The sequence below is a fragment of the Myxine glutinosa genome, chromosome 1, assembly GCF_964187855.1.
Source record: "Myxine glutinosa chromosome 1, kmMyxGlut1.1, whole genome shotgun sequence".
NCBI classification, from domain to species: Eukaryota; Metazoa; Chordata; class Myxini; order Myxiniformes; family Myxinidae; genus Myxine; species Myxine glutinosa.
Genome location: NC_136261.1, coordinates 63,411,348 through 63,430,653, shown reverse-complemented (window position 1 = coordinate 63,430,653; position 19,306 = coordinate 63,411,348). Strand labels below are relative to the sequence as shown.

At 48.3% G+C, this 19,306-nt stretch overlaps 1 protein-coding gene across 1 annotated transcript; it reads left to right on the top strand.

Moving 5' to 3' along the window:
* Positions 1 to 37: 37 nt before the first annotated feature.
* On the top strand, positions 38 to 17,908 carry NSUN4 (NOP2/Sun RNA methyltransferase 4). The gene is given in 8 exon segments (XM_068103568.2): positions 38 to 118; positions 2,645 to 2,720; positions 2,723 to 2,894; positions 3,132 to 3,269; positions 4,234 to 4,391; positions 14,931 to 15,085; positions 15,643 to 15,767; positions 15,952 to 17,908. Coding segments are annotated over 8 exon segments (1,182 nt in total). The 3' UTR covers positions 16,229 to 17,908.
* Positions 17,909 to 19,306: the final 1,398 nt, after the last annotated feature.

Genomic DNA, 19,306 nt, shown 5'->3' with positions numbered 1-19,306 from the left:
TCGCCTTTTGCACGGCCATGACATGAGTAGGGCTGCGATGGGGCTCTGCACAAGAGCCTTTTTGCGCCGGCTGAACCCCTCTGTGCAGCCGAGGAGATTCCGGCAGAAGAAATACCCGGTATGTTCAAAGCGCGTCTGTTACCAATTGATGTCACTGCCGAAGCGATATCCCAGGATTATACGTGGGCAGCTCTTGCCTTGGCGACAGCAGATACCCTGTGGTGCATGAGCGAGTGCGTCGAAATTCCAAATGGTCTTCCAGTTCCAATGCGCGAACGTGCAGTCAAGAGCCAGGGGTGCGGCTTGTCTCGGCTCTCCTGGTTCTTGATTGGAGGAAAATGCGCAATCCCTGCCCGCGCCCAGTCAACCCTTTTGAGTGAAAACTAGTTTATTCTCCTTTTCCTGCATTCTCCCTCTTTTCCATCTTCCATCTTCCTCTTTTCCTCCATCCTTCCCCTTTCCATCTTCCATCTTCTCCTCCATCCTTCCTCTTTTCCTCCATCCTTCCTCTTTTCCTCCATCCTTCCTCTTTTCCTCCGCCCGCCGTCTTTTCCTCCACCCCCCGTCTTTTCCTCCACCCCCCGTCTTTTCCTCCACCCCCCGTCTTTTCCTCCACCCCCCGTCTTTTCCTCCTCCCCCCGTCTTTTCCTCCACCCCCCGTCTTTTCCTCCGTCTCCCGTCTTTTCCTCCGCCCCCCGTCTTTTCCTCCGCCTCCCGGCTTTTCCTCCGCCTCCCGTCTTTTCCTCCGCCTCCCGTCTTTTCCTCCGCCTCCCGTCTTTTCCTCCACTCCCCGTCTTTTCCTCCACCCCCCCGTCTTTTCCTCCGCCCCCCGTCTTTTCCTCCGCCCCCCGTCTTTTCCTCCGCCCCCCGTCTTTTCCTCCGCCCCCCGTCTTTTCCTCCGCCCCCGTCTTTTCCTCCGCCCCCCGTCTTTTCCTCCGCCCCCGTCTTTTCCTCCACCCCCCGTCTTTTCCTCCGCCCCCGTCTTTTCCTCCGCCCCCGTCTTTTCCTCCGCCCCCGTCTTTTCCTCCGCCCCCCGTCTTTTCCTCCGCCCCCCGTCTTTTCCTCCGCCCCCCCGTCTTTTCCTCCGCCCCCGTCTTTTCCTCCGCCCCCGTCTTTTCCTCCGCCCCCGTCTTTTCCTCCGCCCCCGTCTTTTCCTCCGCCCCCGTCTTTTCCTCCGCCCCCGTCTTTTCCTCCGCCCCCGTCTTTTCCTCCGCCCCCCCGCCTTTTCCTCCGCCCCCCGCCTTTTCCTCCGCCCCCCCGCCTTTTCCTCCGCCCCCCGTCTCTTCCTTCGCCCCCCCGTCTTTTCCTCCGCCCCCCGTCTTTCCTCCGCCCCCCGTCTTTCCCTCCGCCCCCCCGCCTTTTCCTCCGCCCCCCGCCTTTTCCTCCGCCCCCCGCCTTTTCCTCCGCCACCCGTCTTTTCCTCCGCCCCCCGTCTTTTCCTCCGCCCCCCGTCTTTTCCTCCGCCCCCCGTCTTTTCCTCCGCCCCCGTCTTTTCCTCCGCCCCCCGTCTTTTCCTCCGCCCCCGTCTTTTCCTCCGCCCCCGTCTTTTCCTCCGTCCCCCGTCTTTTCCTCCGCCCCCCGTCTTTTCCTCCGCCCCCGTCTTTTCCTCCGCCCCCGTCTTTTCCTCCGCCCCCCGTCTTTTCCTCCGCCCCCCGTCTTTTCCTCCGCCCCCCGTCTTTTCCTCCGCCCCCCGTCTTTTCCTCCGCCCCCCCGTCTTTTCCTCCGCCCCCGTCTTTTCCTCCGCCCCCCGTCTTTTCCTCCGCCCCCCCGTCTTTTCCTCCGCCCCCCCGTCTTTTCCTCCGCCCCCCCGCCTTTCCCTCCGCCCCCCGCCTTTCCCTCCGCCCCCCGCCTTTCCCTCCGCCCCCCGCCTTTCCCTCCGCCCCCCGCCTTTCCCTCCGCCCCCCCGCCTTTTCCTCCGCCCCCGCCTTTTCCTCCGCCCCCCGCCTTTTCCTCCGCCCCCCGCCTTTTCCTCCGCCCCCCGCCTTTTCCTCCGCCCCCGCCTTTTCCTCCGCCCCCGCCTTTTTCCTCCGCCCCCCCGCCCTTTTCCTCCGCCCCCCGCCTTTTCCTCCGCCCCCCGCCTTTTCCTCCGCCCCCGCCTTTTCCTCCGCCCCCCGCCTTTTCCTCCGGCCCCCGCCTTTTCCTCCGCCCCCCGCCTTTTCCTCCGCCCCCCGCCTTTTCCTCCGCCCCCCGCCTTTTCCTCCGCCCCCCGCCTTTTCCTCCGCCCCCCGCCTTTTCCTCCGCCCCCCCGCCTTTTCCTCCGCCGCCCCGCCTTTTCCTCCGCCGCCCCGCCTTTTCCTCCGCCGCCCCGCCTTTTCCTCGCCGCCCCGCCTTTCCTCCGCCGCCCCGTCTTTTCCTCCGCCGCCCCGTCTTTTCCTCCGCCGCCCCGTCTTTTCCCTCCGCCGCCCCGTCTTTTCCTCCGCCGCCCCGCCTTTTCCTCCGCCGCCCCGCCTTTTCCTCCGCCGCCCCGTCTTTTCCTCCGCCGCCCCGTCTTTTCCTCCGTGCCCCCCGTCGTTTCCTCCGCCCCCTCTTTTTTCCTCCTTCCCTCCTCCCTCCTCTTATTCCCTCCAAGGAATAGTATCCCAGTACAAGGCATTCTTGGTGTCGATGTTGAAGTGGCTTCATTCTGAATTTTGCTTCTCTGTAGGTTGTGGCTTCAAACAAACCATCTCCGAGTGAGTTGGCTCTTCGTTCCCTGGACCAGCAGTATTGGTTGCAGCTGGGAATGACTGGCCACCTGCACGTATTGCCATGCTCTGTGAACCCATGTATGGTGCTCTTCTGAACAACGACATCGCTACCGATGCTTGCGCCAAGAGCCTCGAGGCTCAGGGAGCCAGGGATTTTGTGAAGGAAGCTCTTTATGGTGGAATTCCTCATGATCTGCCAGAAGGGAGGTGAGTACAGCAGTGTGACGTGGTGGAGGAGGTGGAGTGTTGTTTTCATTATAAAAGTTGGGAAAAGTTTTTCAAGTATTTTGACGGTATTGAAGGGTATTTCAGAGGGGGGTGAAGGAAAAGGAAATTATCATTTTTCTGAATGTCGTGAATTAAAAAAAAAAAAATCCCCTCGCACACATTTTACATCAATAAGAAAGAAGTAAATGTCACCTCTGACCTCACACCTGATCCCAGAATCGACATGCAAGGTGCAACACATGGAAGTGTGACGAGTGGAGCAGCAGCCGGCCCTGATGTTGCCAAACGGATCAGCCCCAACATTTTCTGCTACACGTTTCCTCGTGGGGAGGTGACGAGGCTGCCCGAGGCCAGGTCGGTCTGGTGTTGCGTTGGCGTTGATCTCAGTTGGCAGCGTGCGTATTAATAATGGGGTGAATCACAAGTCTAGTTCAGCATGTACACACCATTTGGTCTGATGAGTCAGTGCCGGCGAAGCCTGTATTTTGCATGGCTTTTCATTAAACTATCTTGATGGTGCGATGAGTTGCACGTGGGACTGATGGGCCTTTGTAAACCCTAATTTTCATTGAGGTGTGTTTCAAGATTTTTTTATTTTTTTTTGTATACTGAATCGAGGCTGGTGAAAGAGCTAACATTTATTTCACAAACAAATCAACCAGACAAACAAAATATATAAAAAGAGGGAGCGGAAGATAAGATGGGGAGAGAAGGGGAAGCACACAAACACAACATTTGAGAGCAGGGAGAAGTGTGGGAGGGAGAGGGCTTGGGGGGAGGAGGCGTGGGAAGGGGGAGGTGGAGGTGGGGGGGGGGGGGGGGAGGTGGAGGTGGGGGGGGGGGGGGAGAGGTATAAAAACACAAGGGGACCGAAATTAGCGGGGGTAGAAAAGATCAAGGTTTTGGATGGGGGAGGATAAGAGATGGTGGTGAACAGCTGTTTTAAAGACCTGGAGGGAGGAGTGGGATTGAGGAGAGTGAGGGAGTTTGTTCCAGAGGCGGGAGAAAAGAGGAGTGAAGGTGAGCAGAAAGTCTTGATTTTGGCAGTTTAACCATAAGAGGGTTGCAGGCAGATCTTGTGCGACCTGTAGGAATATTTGGGGGACAAAGCCCAGAGAGCTGGGGGGGCAAGGCCAGAGAGGAGTCGGTCGAAGACTGAAAGACCGGATTGAAAAGGATTGAAAGACGGATTGAAAAGGAATATTAGTGTTATGAGTACAATTGCATGCAATCCTGGATGGATGTGCAACCAGAATCTTTAATTTCATTAATTTTATACAGGCTTTGCATAATTCTCTGCTTCCTTTGGCCACTGCAGCCGCTGCTCACTGAAAGGCATTCTTGACTATCATATTATGGACCCTGCAGCACTGCTACCAGTTCTGGCACTGGGTGTGCAGCACGGAGACCGCGTGCTGGACCTCTGTGCTGCACCTGGATACAAGACCTTGGCTTTGCTACAAACGGGCTGTTGCAGTACGTGCCCTTCTTTCAAAAGGAGTCTCATTATGTTGTCTCCTCTGCCTTTATCTTCAATCGTGTTTTTATATGCGAATTTTGTGATTTTGAAAATTCCTCATATCCTTCCATTTGAGTATGGACAAGAGGGACATTTGCTTTATAAACCCATACCTATAACATCAAAGGACTTGCAATATAATGTATTATGTAATACAGTTATATCACAAATATAAAGACGATGGTTTTCAATTACCTTTGTTTGTTGCTTTTCTATGATTCTGAGCACTATTTTGATGCCTTTATTGGATTCCTTGACCCAGAAAACAAAGGATTAGCATATTTAATTAAGTTTCTAGGTTGACTAGAAGCCGAGATCGCGCAAAATATGTATTTTATGGCGGCCATTTTGAGAATCCAAAATGGCGGCCATGCAGGTGTCTGTGCAAACGCCAACATTGATTTTCGGATTCTCCATGATCTGATGATTCCAAAAATGTACAGGTTTGCTAATCTCCCAACATTTTGAACGAAATTATATTTAACATAGTGAACCTGACTAAAAGGTGGATGGAGGTGATGTTTTCACCCCTGTCTGTCTGTGAACAAAATATCTCAAAAAGGTGTGGACGGATTTGAACGAAATTTGGCAGAGATGTGGCGTATGTGACAAGGACGAAATGATTAGATTTTGGTGAAGATGCGGCTTCGAGAATTTTTATCGTGATTCTTCACCATTGGGAGATAGGGCCTAAAACGATACATAGCAGGATATCTCAAAGTTATGGATGGATTTGGACGAAACTTGTTGGACGGGTTGTGTGTGTGGCAAGGAAGAATTGATTCAATTTTGGTGAAGATCCGGATCCAGCTCGTATAATTTTTTAAGTGATCCTTCACCATTGAGTGATATGGCCTTCCAGGCAGAGGTATTCTCTCCACTGAGTGCCATTCTAGTTCCACACAGAAATCCTAAAATGGCCCGGACAATATTATTGGCACCTTTTAGAAGTTGTTAGAAATAATTAGATTTCAAGCAGGTGATTCTCCTTTACTTTGGAATTGAACTCCCCTGTGGTGAGTTGCAGGTGACTGCAATATAAAAAATCACTCATTCAACCAGTTTGAATAGAGAAAAGGAGTCATTGACGTGCGTGCGTAAGCGAAGGACCGAATTCTAATTTGGTGTGTGGGTGAAACCCATGTCAACATCCAAGAAGGCTGCCGCCATGTACGTCTGAACCTTGTGAGCGGAATATCTTGAAAAATAAGCGAAGTACCAACTTCTAATCTGGTGTGGGTGTATATAGGCATAAGGAAGAAGGCTATTGAAAATTGGGTCACCACGTCAAAATCCAAGATGGCCGCCTTGCGTCTTCCACTTTGTCAACTCGCATCACTTCACCGACGGGGGACCTAGGCGTAACGCTTGTTACCTTCGCAAAAGCGGAAGGTTATGTTTTGATCGCTGTGTATTTATTTGTATGTCTGTGTGTGTGTGTGTATGTTATTCGCATAACTCAAAAAGTATTCAACCGAATTGCATGAAATTTGGTGGGATGATTGGTTATTATACGGGACACATTTGATTAGATTTTGGGAGCAATCGGGTCAAAGGTCAAGGTCAAGGTCACGAAAAGGTCAAAATCGTATTTTTGTTGTTCTGTTCCCTACACTCCCATGCCAAGTACAGAACAGTAGCTGCGGCGAAGGTATGCGCTCTACCGAGTGCCCGTTCTAGTTCTCCTTTACTTTGGAATTGAACTCGCCTGTGGTGAGTTGCAGGTGCCTGCAATATAAAAATCACTTTCAACCAGTTTGAATAGAGTAAAGGAGTCATTCTGCTGTTTTGTGTCTGTGTGTACCGCAATGAGCATAGAGAAAGAAAGGAAACCAGAGAATTGTCTGTGGAGGTCAGATAAAAGATTGTAGCCAAGCATGGACCATCTCAAGGCTTCAAGTCCATCTCCAGAGAATTTGATGTTCCTGTGTCCACCGTACGCAATTGTTTCAGGAAGTTTAAGCCCAATCGCACTGTAGCCAACCTCCCTGAACGTGGCCGCAAGAGAAAACTTGATCGAAGATTGCACCGAAGGATTGTTTGAATGGTGGAGAAAGCACCTCGATCAACTGCCAAATAGATTCAAGCTGACGTTCAGGCACAAGGTACGACAGTTTAAACTCGCACCATCCGTCGCCAACTCAATGAAAGGGCGTTCTATGGTAGGAGACCCAGGAGGACCCCACGGCTAAGAAAGCTCGACTGGAGTTTGCCAAAACGCACCCGAACAAGCCAAATCCTTCTGGAAGAATGTCCTGTGGACAGATGAGACCAAATTCGAGTTTTTTGGTCAAGCACATCATCTCGATGTTTACAGAAAACAAAATGAAGCCTTCAAAGAAAATAACATCTTCCCCACAGTCAAACATGGAGGAGGTTCAGTGATGTTTTGGGGTTGCTGTGCTGCCTCTGGCACTGGGTGCCTTGAATGTTTGCATGGCATCATGAAATCAGGAGACTACCAAGGAATTTTGGAGCGCAATGTTCAACCGAGTGTCAGAAAGCTGGATCTCTGTCGAAGGTCATCGGTCTTGCAGCAGGACAATGACCCCAAACACTCTTCAAAAAGCACCCAGGAATGGTTCAAGACAAAACGCTGGACTGTTCTGAAGTGGCCAGCAATAAGTCCAGATCTAAATCCCATTGAACACCTGTGGGGAGATCTGAAAACAGCAGTTGGGAGAAGGCACCCTTCAAATCTGGGAGAACTGGAGCAGTTTGCACAAGAAGAGTGGGCCAAACTGCCAGTAGACTGGTGTAGGAAGCTCATTCATGGCTATAGGAAGCGCTTGACTGCAGTTATTTTGTCCAAACGCTGTGCTACCAAATATTAAGTCAAGGGTGTCAATAATTTTGTCAATGCCATTTCTTTTTATTTTCTGATTTAAAAGGATATATTTAGTTCTGAATAATAAAAAAAAACAAAGGTTCTGTAATATTAACAGTGAAATAAAGAATTGTGGAGACCAAATATTTTTGTCAATTTCAACTTATTTTTGAGAAAATTGTGAGTTATTTGAAAAAAGTGCAAGGGTGCCAATATTTTTGGCCGCGATTGTAATTTTGGGTCTAGTGTGGCCATGTAAACAAACAGAACATGCAATTTTGGGTAGAAAACCAACCACATTAACGTGGAACAACCCGTTTGTGTAACAAAAGTAACGGTTTGGTGTGCTATCGGACGTAGCGATTTCATAGAATCTTTTATTTGTGAACGAAGCTCAAACGGTGACGGTCAACACAGATAGCAAGGTGGACATGCTGAGAATATTCCTTTCGACACTGAAGAAGGAAGCAAGACATCACCATTAATTTAGTCGTCTTCCAGCAAGGCGGTGCACAAGTGCAAATATCTAATGGTGCTTTGGGGCTTTTGAGACATTTTCTGTGTGAGACTCATTTCTCGACGGTCGGGACAACCCATAGCCATGGCAAACTCCACAGATCTGTCTTGTCCCAACTACTACCTATTGGAGTACTTCAAAGCAAATGTCTACTAGAACAACGCACACATGCTGCAGGAGTTGAAAAATAACAACAGATGTGAAATCGGACACCTACCAGTTTACACAGTCGGGTCAGTCAAGCTCAGTGTCCATGAGGCAGCTGCCATCCCAGAGTGCCTGGATTGTGCACTTCATCAACTACTAATGATATCGCTCCTGTTACGGGTTTGTGACTTCAGTTATAGTGGTTTTCACCCACTTGACGTAGTGCTGATATTTTGTACTATTATTATCTTCAAACGGCTTATTATTCAGGAACGATTATTTAAAGTTAAAAGGCTAACTTTAAATGATACAGGACACCGAGCCGGAAAAGAAGACAATGAGATGAGGAGGAAGAAGCACGCGAAAAGTCGGGGAAGGCGGTGATGTCAGCGCTCCGTAACGAGCCAGGTCTACCGACAGCCGCGGGGGGATTTTGAGTTCCTGGAAGGGACATCCGGCGATACGAATATTCGCTGGAGTGGAGAAATCTGCGTAGACAGATTTGGGGCGCTGAGATTCCGACGAATCCTTGCCTCGACGCGTCGGCTCAAGCCAGAGCCGTCAGCCATCTTGAACCCCGTGCTTCGGACCTGTGAAGGTTTGCCTCGTGTCGTCTTCTCCCCAACATCCTACCGTCTGTCGGGGATAAGTGGGTGAGACCGCTCCGTCTCCAATTACGTTGCGGTTTGCTGAGCGAGCGGTGGATGTGCGTCTCTGGAGGGCACTGTTGTACAGTTTGGCGGGAAGAGCACCCTTGCCCACTGTACACGCTTCGTGTATCGGCAGGAGCGAGATTCAGGCTTTGAACGGATTTCATTCCATCGACCGCTGGAGCGAATCCCATTCGCTTTGGGAAAAGTCATAGAGACATTGAGGAGTGTCCGTTCATTGGCTGGCAGAGCCGTGAGTCACTTGATTTTATTTATACTAGGGCATGCCCGTACTATATCTATATCTAAAATTATATCCCCCCCTCTATTTACATGAAATGGTTTGGTCCATGAAATGTTTTGGTCCATTCGCAACGCCAAAGCGAACGGCGAACGCTTTACATGAAATGGTTTGGTGCATGAAATGTTTTGGTCCATTCGCAACGCCAAAGCGAACGGCGAACGGCTTGCGAGTACAGTGACAATCCCCCCGGGGTTTTTATTAGTTTTAAAACATAGTTTAACGCCAACATAGTTTGCAAACGTGAAATAAATGAATACGCTCTCAAATGTGCCATCCGAGGCAGAGTGTGTCCGCCACGTTCGGCACACGCGATAGCTCGCTGCTCTCTGATTGGTTGAATCGTTTTTTGGACATAGCTCGGTAAGTAATTGTCCGATTAATATGAAACCTTGAAAAGGCACATCCTCGGGTCCCCAGCAATATACCTGGCAAGTTTAAAGTATATCGGACCCGTGGTTGTCGAGAAACAGCGGTCACAGACAAACAAACGTACAAACGTACAAACAAACACACAGAGATTACTGGAATTATAGATAGATAAGATATATATGGAGTGCACTCTGAATGGCCATTTACTGTACCGTATTACCTGTGTGTGATTTATAATACAAGTTTGTGCATTTATAATCATTGGTGTGGTTTCACTATTGATTTTTCAACACAGGGTAATATATTTTTTTCTGCCGGGGTTCCTCTCGGGGTTCGGAGGTTTACCGAGACCAGGGGATCGGTGAGGACCCCGTAACAGAAATTGGGGGCTCGTCCAATTGACTCCAATTGACAATTAGGTCTTCGTCCGGGATCTAAAATCCCTAAATTTAGTCCGGGATAGAATTCCCTAGCATTCCCAAATTTTCCAATTTTTGATATTTTTCAACATTCCCAAATTTTTCAAAAAAACAAAAAATATATTTTTGTTTTTTTTGGGAAATTTCTTGTGTGAAGGTTAACAGGTGTTAACGGATAGTCACCATGGAGTTTGACGCAGAGAAGTTTACAGCGACCCCGAGTGAGGCACAGTTCCGAGCGTTACTAAAATCAGAACTCTTGATATTGGGCAAACATTTTAGCTTGGAGGCCCGATCTAAAATGAAGAAAACAGAGATGCAGATAGTGGTGATAGAATCTATGGTGGAACTAGGAACATGGAGAGAGGGAGCCTTGTATTGGTTACCAGAAGAACAAGAAAATGTGGAGCTCCAAAAAACGGAGATGCAATTGAAACTCCAGGAAAGGTTAGAAGAGAAAAAAGCAGAGGAAAGGAGAGTGGAAAGAGAACTCCAGGAAAGGTTAAAAGTACAGGAAAGAGAACTCCAGGAAAGGTTCCAAGACAAAAAAGCAGAGGAAAGGAGAGCTGCAAGAGAACTCGAAGCAGAGGAGAGAAGAGCCGAAAGTGAGTTAAAGGACTGTGAATTGGCGCATCAGCAGGAAATTAAAGTCAAGGAGCTGGAGATAATGAGAGAACGGGGAGAGGTACCACCCATGCCGACTGGTTCGACAACTAGTCAAAACACCTGGGATGTTGGCAGACATGAGGCTGGTTCCACCCTTCAATGAAAAGGAGGTAGCCAAGTTTTTTTTTTTTACACTTTGAGAAAGTGGCTCAAATGCTGAAATGGCCGGAGGAGTCCTGGACCATATTAGTACAAAGTGTTCTGGTGGGTAAAGCTCAAGAAATTAATTCGGCTTTACCAATTGAGCAATGTGCAGATTATGAGATAGTGAAGAAAACCATTCTCAAAGCCTATGAATTGGTCGCTGAAGCTTCCCGGAAAAAATTCCGGAACGCGAGGAAGAGGGAGAATGAGACCCATGTGGAGTTTGCCAGAATGAAAGAAACCGTGTTTGATCGGTGGTGTGATTCAAAAGGAGTCGAGAAAGACTTCGAACTATTGCGACAATTGGTCCTGGTGGAGGAATTCCAACAGTGTGTCCACGAGGACATTAAGGTACATTTGGAGGAAAGGAAAGTACCAAAGTTGTATGAGGCAGCAACCATGGCGGATGCCTATGCCTTAACACACAGGATGAGGTTCCATAAACCTAACTTCCCACCTAGAGTTCGCACGGAGAGTTATGATACATCTGGTGCGGAGAACGAAGATTCAGGGGGGCGGCCTCGAGATGAAAATGAGGACCACTCTGATACCACGACTTCTAGAAATCAGAAGACTGCGGTTCCAAGACAGACCTATCGTCCGGGGGGCTCGAGGCAGACCGCTGCCCCCATGCCTTGGCAGACCACGAGTTTCTCCTCTGGGCCTACTTGCGCTTTTTGCCACAAACCTGGACACTTGATGTCCCACTGTCATGCTCTGGGAAAGGAAAATCTGGAGCGGAGTTCGACGAGTACAACTCCGAATGCAATGGCCAGTGTGAGAAATCGCCCTCAAAACGGTTACCAACCATTTATTTCAAAGGGGTTTGTGTCACTGGATGGAGACCCGACTACCCAGAAACCTGTTCGGGTATTGAGGGACACCGCAGCACATCAATCTTTAATGCTTCAAGGCATCTTGCCATTGTCAGAGGAGTCGGCAACTGGTGATAGTGTTCGTTTACAGGGGATTGGTGGCTGTGTTAGAGCTCCACTCCATGCCATCCATTTGGAGTCCGATGTGGTGTCAGGACCAGTCACCGTAGGTTTACAAGCCACTCTTCCTGTAGAGGGAGTATCTGTGGTTATCGGGAATGATTTGGGCGGTGGTCAAGTTTATGGTAACCCGAGGGTTGGTGATAAGCCCAGCAGGGAAAATAACACCACACCAGTTAGGGATGGTGACAAAAGTACCAAGTTATTTGTAGGGGGACTGAACTTCAAAACAAAGGAAGAAGTTCTGACCTCTGTCTTCAACAAATATGGACCGCTTGTGGAAGTGCGGTTGGTAAAAGGCAGGGAAACGCAACAGTCAAGAGGGTTCGGCTTTGTCACGTTTGCAAGCACAAAGGACGCCAAAGAGGCAGAGAAGAATTGGAATGGCAAGGAGTTGGAGGGTCGGACCATAACAGTAGGGAAGGCATTTCATAGGCGTCAAGAGGTCTACAGAAGAGGACAACTTGGCGGTAGTTTTGGTGTTGGCCGCAGCCGATATTACTATGGAGGCTCCCAGAGTTACGGCATCTTCCGAAAGAATGATTACCAGGGTAGCGGCCGAGAAGGAGACCGCTATTCCCGTGACTACTGTGACAAGTGGTCCCACCGTAATTATTAGGAGTCCGGAGAAGCTGAAGCACTGAATGCGGTGGAGCCGCCGAGCCCAGATTCCTACACGGACGAACCGTGAACGCCATGTTTCTAAAGGCGTCCAGGTAGTGAACTTTCCTGCACGGACGAACCGTGAACTCCACATTCCTAAAGGCGTCCATGTGGTGAATACTCGGCTTGGCCTCCTGGAAAAAGTGCTATCGAGTTGCTTAACTTTGGATTTTTGATCAACCCCTTAACCTTCATTGAAAAAATGAAAAACAAAAATCCGAGGTTGATGAGATGGAGTTTGGCTTTGCAGGAGTACAACGGGAAATTGAACATGTAAAGGGCAGGGACAATGTCGTTGCTGGTGCTTTGTCCAGAGTGAATTACCTTTGGAAATCTCTGTGGGTTGTGTGAAATTTTGTTGCTTTATTTTTGAGATGTGATAATTGTTGCCCATGGGAATTGATGATTTGGATTGTGAGTTTACTTTTGTGTTTTTTGTTAAAGTTTGCATGCAAAGAAAGTTTTCGCTGTGTTCAAACTTTCTTTCTTGAGGGGGGGAAGTGTTACGGGTTCGTGACTTCCGTTATTGTGGTTTTCACCCACTTGACGTAGTGCTGATATTTTGTACTATTATTATCTTCAAACGGCTTATTATTCAGGAACAATTATTTAAAGTTAAAAAGGCTAACTTTAAATGATACAGGACACCGAGCCAGAAAAGGAGAAGACAATGAGGTGAGGAGGAAGAAGCGCGCGAAAAGTCGGGGAAGACTGTGAGGTCAGCGCTCGGTAACGAGCCAGGTCTACCGACAGCCGTGAGGGGATTTTGAGTTCCTGGAAGGGACATCCGGCGATACGAATATTCGCTGGAGTGAAGAAATCTGCGTAGACAGATTTGGGGCGCTGAGATTCTGACGAATCCTTGCCTCGACGCGTCGGCTCAAGCCATAGCCGTCAGCCATCTTGAACCCCGTGCTTCGGACCTGTGAAGGTTTGCCTCGTGTCGTCTTCTCCCCAACATCCTACCATCTGTCGGGGATAAGTGGGTGAGACCGCTTCGTCTCCGATTACGTTGCGGTTTGCTGAGGGAGCGGTGGAGGTGCGTCTCTGGAGGGCGCAGTTGTACAGTTTGGCGGGAAGAGCACCCTTGCCCACTGTACACGCTTCGTATATCGGCGGGAGAGCGAGATTTGGGCTTCTAACGGATTTCGTTCCATCGACCGCTGGAGCGAATCCCATTCGCCTTGGGAAAAGTCAGAGACATTGAGGAGTGTCCGTTCATTGGCTGGCAGAGCCGTGAGTTACTTGATTTTATTTATACTAGGGCATGCCCGTACTATATCTATATCTAAAATTATATCCCCCACCCTCTATTTACATGAAATGGTTTGGTCCAAAGCGAACGGCTTGCGAGTACGGTGACAATCCCCCCCCCTCTATTTACATGAAATGGTTTGGTCCATTCGCAAAGCCAAAGCGAACGGCAGTTACGAATCGCAGTTACGATGAATCGCAAAGTAGTTTTAATTAGTTTTAAAACATAGTTTAACGCCAACATAGTTTGCCAACGTGAAATAAATGAATACGCTCTCAAATGTGCCGTCCGAGGCAGAGTCTGTTCGCCACGTTCGGCACACGTGATAGCTCGCTGCTCTCTGATTGGTTGAATCGTTTTTTGGACATAGCTCGGTAACTACTTGTCCGATTAATATGAAACCTTGAAAAGGCACATCCTCGGGTCCCCAGCAATATACCTGGCAAGTTTAAAGTATATCGGACCCGTGGTTGTCGAGAAACAGCGGTCACAGACAAACAAACATACATACATACATACATACATACATACATACACACAGAGATTACTGGCATTATAGATAGATAAGATATATATAGAGTGCACTCTGAATGGCCATTTACTGTACCGTATTACCTGTGTGTGATTTATAAAACAAGTTTGTGCATTTATAATCATTGGTGTGGTTTCACTATTGATTTTTCAACACAGGGCAATATTTTTTTTTTCTGCCGGGGTTCCTCTGAGGGTTCGGAGGTTTACCGAGACCAGGGGATCGGTGAGGACCCCGTAACACTCCTGATTGCTTGATGAAGCATTTTTCCACAAAAAGAAACCAAAATTTATCTAATCCTGTATTTTATTAGACTAGGGCATGCCCGTACTATATCTATATCTAAAATTATATCCCCCCCTCTATTTACATGAAATGGTTTGGTCCATGAAATGTTTTGGTTCATTCGCAACGCCAAAGCGAACGGCGAACGGCTTGCGAGTACAGTGACAATCCCCCCCCCCTCTATTTACATGAAATGGTTTTAATTAGTTTTAAAACATAATTTAACGCCAACATAGCGCCAACATAGTTTGCAAACGTGAAATAAATGAATACGCTCTCAAATGTGCCATCCGAGGCAGAGTGTGTTCGCCACGTTCGGCACACGCGATAGCTCGCTGCTCTCTGATTGGTTGAATCGTTTTTTGGACATAGCTCGGTAAGTAATTATCCGATTAATATGAAACCTTGAAAAGGCACATCCTCGGGTCCCCAGCAATATACCTGGCAAGTTTAAAGTATATCGGACCCGTGGTTGTCGAGAAACAGCGGTCACAGACAAACAAACAAACACACAGAGATTACTGGAATTATAGATAGATGTAAAAAAAAATCCACTAATAAAAATGATCCAGTTAAATAAAAAATTGCACATCATTTTGGACCATCCTGGAGATATTTAGTTCTTGTGCAAAACACGCATATTGAACTCGTCAGCTGGCTGTATGTATTTTGTGATTTGTTCACCATTTATATCAATGATCTTTGTGCTGCCTGTGCGCACAGGCAATCTGGTGGTGAACGACTCTTTGATGTCACGATTGAACCGCTTGCGACACTTCCTCCGGAACTTTCTGCCTCACGTCTCTGGGGATTTGGTTGACTTTGTGAACAGCGATGGCCGTTCCTGGCCAGAGCGCGAGTCGAGCGCTTTCGATAAGGTTGTACAGTTGATGGACGCAAGGCGTCAAATAGCCCTGGGGGGAGTCGTATTGAATATTGAATGGAGATGAAGGTTCTTGGGTGGGAATCCGAATTGTTTGTTCCTCGATCAACACCTGGTAAAGCTGGTCGTGTCTGCGATTATGTACAGAAGGGTTGAGGAGTACGGAATGGCCCTTAAATTAGCCGTTTCTGCAGACTAAACAATGGCATTGTTAACAGCAGAGCACAAAAGGACAGTGATGGACGATAAATATGGTGAGATACCCTAATCCTGATTCCACAGGTGTAGTTAATGGTGGGTTCCGCTGGGGGATGACTTGCTAAGACGCACCACCACTGCCAGGGGAATGAAAGTGATGACTATGTTGGAAGCCATTTACGGAGCGAGAAGAATGCCGACTATGGCTTTGTTGCTTGTGTTCGTAAACCAAAGTTGACAAATGGAATTGTAATTGAAAAGCATCTGGATTTATTTCAAGATCAATTAAAAGATGCTCTACTACGTTGCTGCTGAACCATGTTAATGATAGCACGATACGTGCGCATGCCTCAGGTGCTCGTCGATGTCCCATGCTCCGTGGACCGGCATTCTATCCTCCAGGACGAAGACAACATCTTCGTTAACCAGCGCAGTGGAGAAAGACGCGAGCTGCCCGCTTTGCAGCTATCTCTCCTGATGTACGTGATTTGCTGTTATCAGATTTGTGGAAGGCTCCAGAGCCTCCCGTCACACACCCATGAGATTTAAGATTTCGATGTTCTTCCTCGACCACATCCCTTCACCTTTTCCCAGAGGGCATTGCAATTTTCATTACCGGATGGGATTTTTAAAATTTGTTAGTTTGTTTTTTGTCACTGCCAGGTCTGCGCTGCAATGCTGTCGTGTCGGTGGTTCTGTTGTATACACCACCTCTTCATTGTCCAAGCAGCAGAATACACAGGTGGTCAGTGAAGCTGTGTATCGCTCTGCGGCATCGTTCTCTATCGACGCCCGGCCGGACGATCTCTCTTACATGCGCAGAGTGTTTGGGCGTCATTTCTGCTTCCACCCAACTGTTGCCGTGGGTCAGATGGTTGTTCCATATTTACCACTAAACTTTGGGCCGGTCTACTTCTGCAAGATCACAAGGCATGCTTAGTCTGTGTCTTCGATACACATTTGTTCAGACTCTGCCTGCGGTTATAACTATTGGCTGATTTACCTTGTGGACTGTGAAAGAACAGCATGATGAGGGAGAAGTGCACAGCTTCGAAGTAAAAAAAAAATGCCATGTCAATGGTTGTGAGGTGGTCGGTGGTAGATGATGTAGCAGCTGCTTAGTAGAGATTATGTTTGAATAAAATGAATGAATGAATGATCGTTTTAAGGCCATTTTCCCCCGCTAGACCAGGGGTTACCCTTGCGGGCCCCATGACAATCATGGTTCCCTGTTTGAGGCAATGTTTTTATGGCCGGATGCCCTTCCTGACGCCAACCCTTGGTCGCCTCTTCCTATGCGCAGGGATACGGTGTACCTATTCTAAATCGGGGTACACCCCGGGATCATTCATCCCAGCAAGCTGGTTACTCAATTTGCCGACCTTGGAAGGATGATGGGCTGAGTCTGAGAACCTTGCGTTAATTCAGCGATCGACGGATTCGAACCCAGGATCCGAGAATCCCAAGCCGGCACCCTAACCACTAAGCCAACACCAGACTGGTAGAGATTATGATTAATAAATGTAAAAAGATGTTCTCTTACAAGGAACTTTTGTTGACGCAGGACGCCATTATTACCAACCTATGGCTGTTTTTGCTCTATCCTATAAAATTCTGAGCGTCAAGCAAGGAAGCAGCACATACAACAACAACAACAACAACAGGCATTTTAAGGCCATTTTCCCTGCAAGAGGTGGTGGGTAGGTGCACAGGTGGGTATGTGCAGACGAAGTTTGGGACGATTACACCTCACCCCCACCTAATTTAAAACACCTCACCACCACATAATTTAAAACACCACATAATTTAAAACACCTCCACCATATAATTTAAAACACCTCACCCCCACCTAATTTAAAACACCTCCACCACCTAATTTAAAACACCTCACCCCCACCTAATTAAATAACACCTCACCACCAAGTAATTGAAAACACCTCACCACCATATAATTTAGAAACACCTCCACCACCTAATTTAAAACACCTCACCCCCACCTAATTAAATAACACCTCACCACCAAGTAATTGAAAACACCTCAGCACCACGTTTTATTTTATCTGAGGATAATGACTGTACCTGAGTTGCTGTGTTGTCATGATATTATAAAGTTTGTGAAAATAATAATGTTCTGTAAAAAGCCGAACATGTTTGTCACAAATCGTTTTCGAATGATGGTGCGGGTGGTGTATTATTCCAGTGTATACTTATGCACATGATTCGATATGAAACGAATTGTTTATTATTTATGACTGCAATGCTTGTTCAATCAAAATGTTCATTTTAAAGTTGAGTGAAGTAAAAAGGTGACAAATCATAACATTGAAGTTCGACTTTCAGGTGTGGAAAGATCTCCAGGTTTCGGGAAATTTCTGATTATTGCCGGATATTGAACTATTTCAGGTGAAGGAGCAATTTCTACAACCACCTAGTAATTGTGAATTGTTTGTAGAAGGAGGGGGTTTCACAAATGGTCTTGCTCCAAGTATGTATTCATGTGCGCGGGGTAGAGGGAGAGAAGATAAAACAGTCGTCAGTTGCTTTCCTGTGTACAATGTTATGCCGGAGTGCAAAGTGTTTCGCTTTTGTTTAGATTTTAAATAAATGTAAGTTTGGACGACATCCGCCTTCTGCTTGGATATTCTAAAGTTCACGAACCCTTACTTGGCTTTGTGAGTGTTATGCACAAAGTTGCTGAAGTCCATGTTTGCAACAGAAACTTATTTTTCTTTACTGTGTTGAGCACAACTTCGTCATTTTATTCAAAAGGAGAAATGCGATCAAATCCCACGAGCAGAAATAATTAATATCTCGTGATCTGATTTAAATATTCCCTCATCCTTCAGATGGACAAGCAGCAAGCACATCCTCACCACTGCCTGCATTCGCTACATCATCACCACTGCCTGCATTCGCTACATCATCACCACTGCCTGCATTCGCTACATCATCACCACTGCCTGCATTTGCTGCATCATCACCACTGCCTGCATTTGCTGCATCATCACCACTGCCTGCATTCGCTGCATCATCACCACTGCCTGCATTCGCTACATCACCACTGCCTGCATTCGCTACATCATCACCACTGCCTGCACCCTCACCACTGCCTGCATTCGCTACATCATCACCACTGCCTGCATTTGTTACATCATCACGACTGCCTGCATTCGCTACATCATCACCACTGCCTGCATTCGCAAAATCATCACCACTGCCTGCATTCGCTACATCAACCACTGCCTGCATTTGCTACATCATCACCACTGCCTGCATTCGCTACATCACCACTGCCTGCACCCTCACCACTGCCTGCATTCGCTACATCATCACCACTGCCTGCACCCTCAACACTGTCTGCATTCGCTACATCATCACCACTGCCTGCATTCGCAAAATCATCACCACTGCCTGCATTCGCTACATCATCACCACTGCCTGCACCCTCAACACTGTCTGCATTCGCAAAATCATCACCACTGCCTGCATTCGCACAATCACCACTGCCTGCACCCTCAACACTGCCTACACCCTCACCACTGCCTACACCCTCACCACTGCCTACACCCTCACCACTGCCTACACCCTCACCACTGCCTACACCCTCACCACCCTCACCACTGCCTGCATTCGCTATATCATCACTGCCTGCACCCTCACCACTGCCTACACCCTCACCACTGCCTACACCCTCACTATTGCCTGCACCCTCACCATTGCCTGCATCCTCGCCATTGCCTGCACCCTCACCACTGCCTACACCCTCACCACTGCCTACACCCTCACCACTGCCTACACCCTCACCACTGCCTACACCCTCACCACTGCCTACACCCTCACCACTGCCTGCATCCTCGCCATTGCCTGCATCCTCACCATTGCCTACATCCTCACCAATGCCTACATCCTCACCACTGCCTACATCCTCACCATTGCCTGCATCCTCACCATTGCCTACACCCTCACCACTGCCTGCATTGCCTACATCATCACTGCCTGCATCCTCACCACTGCCTGC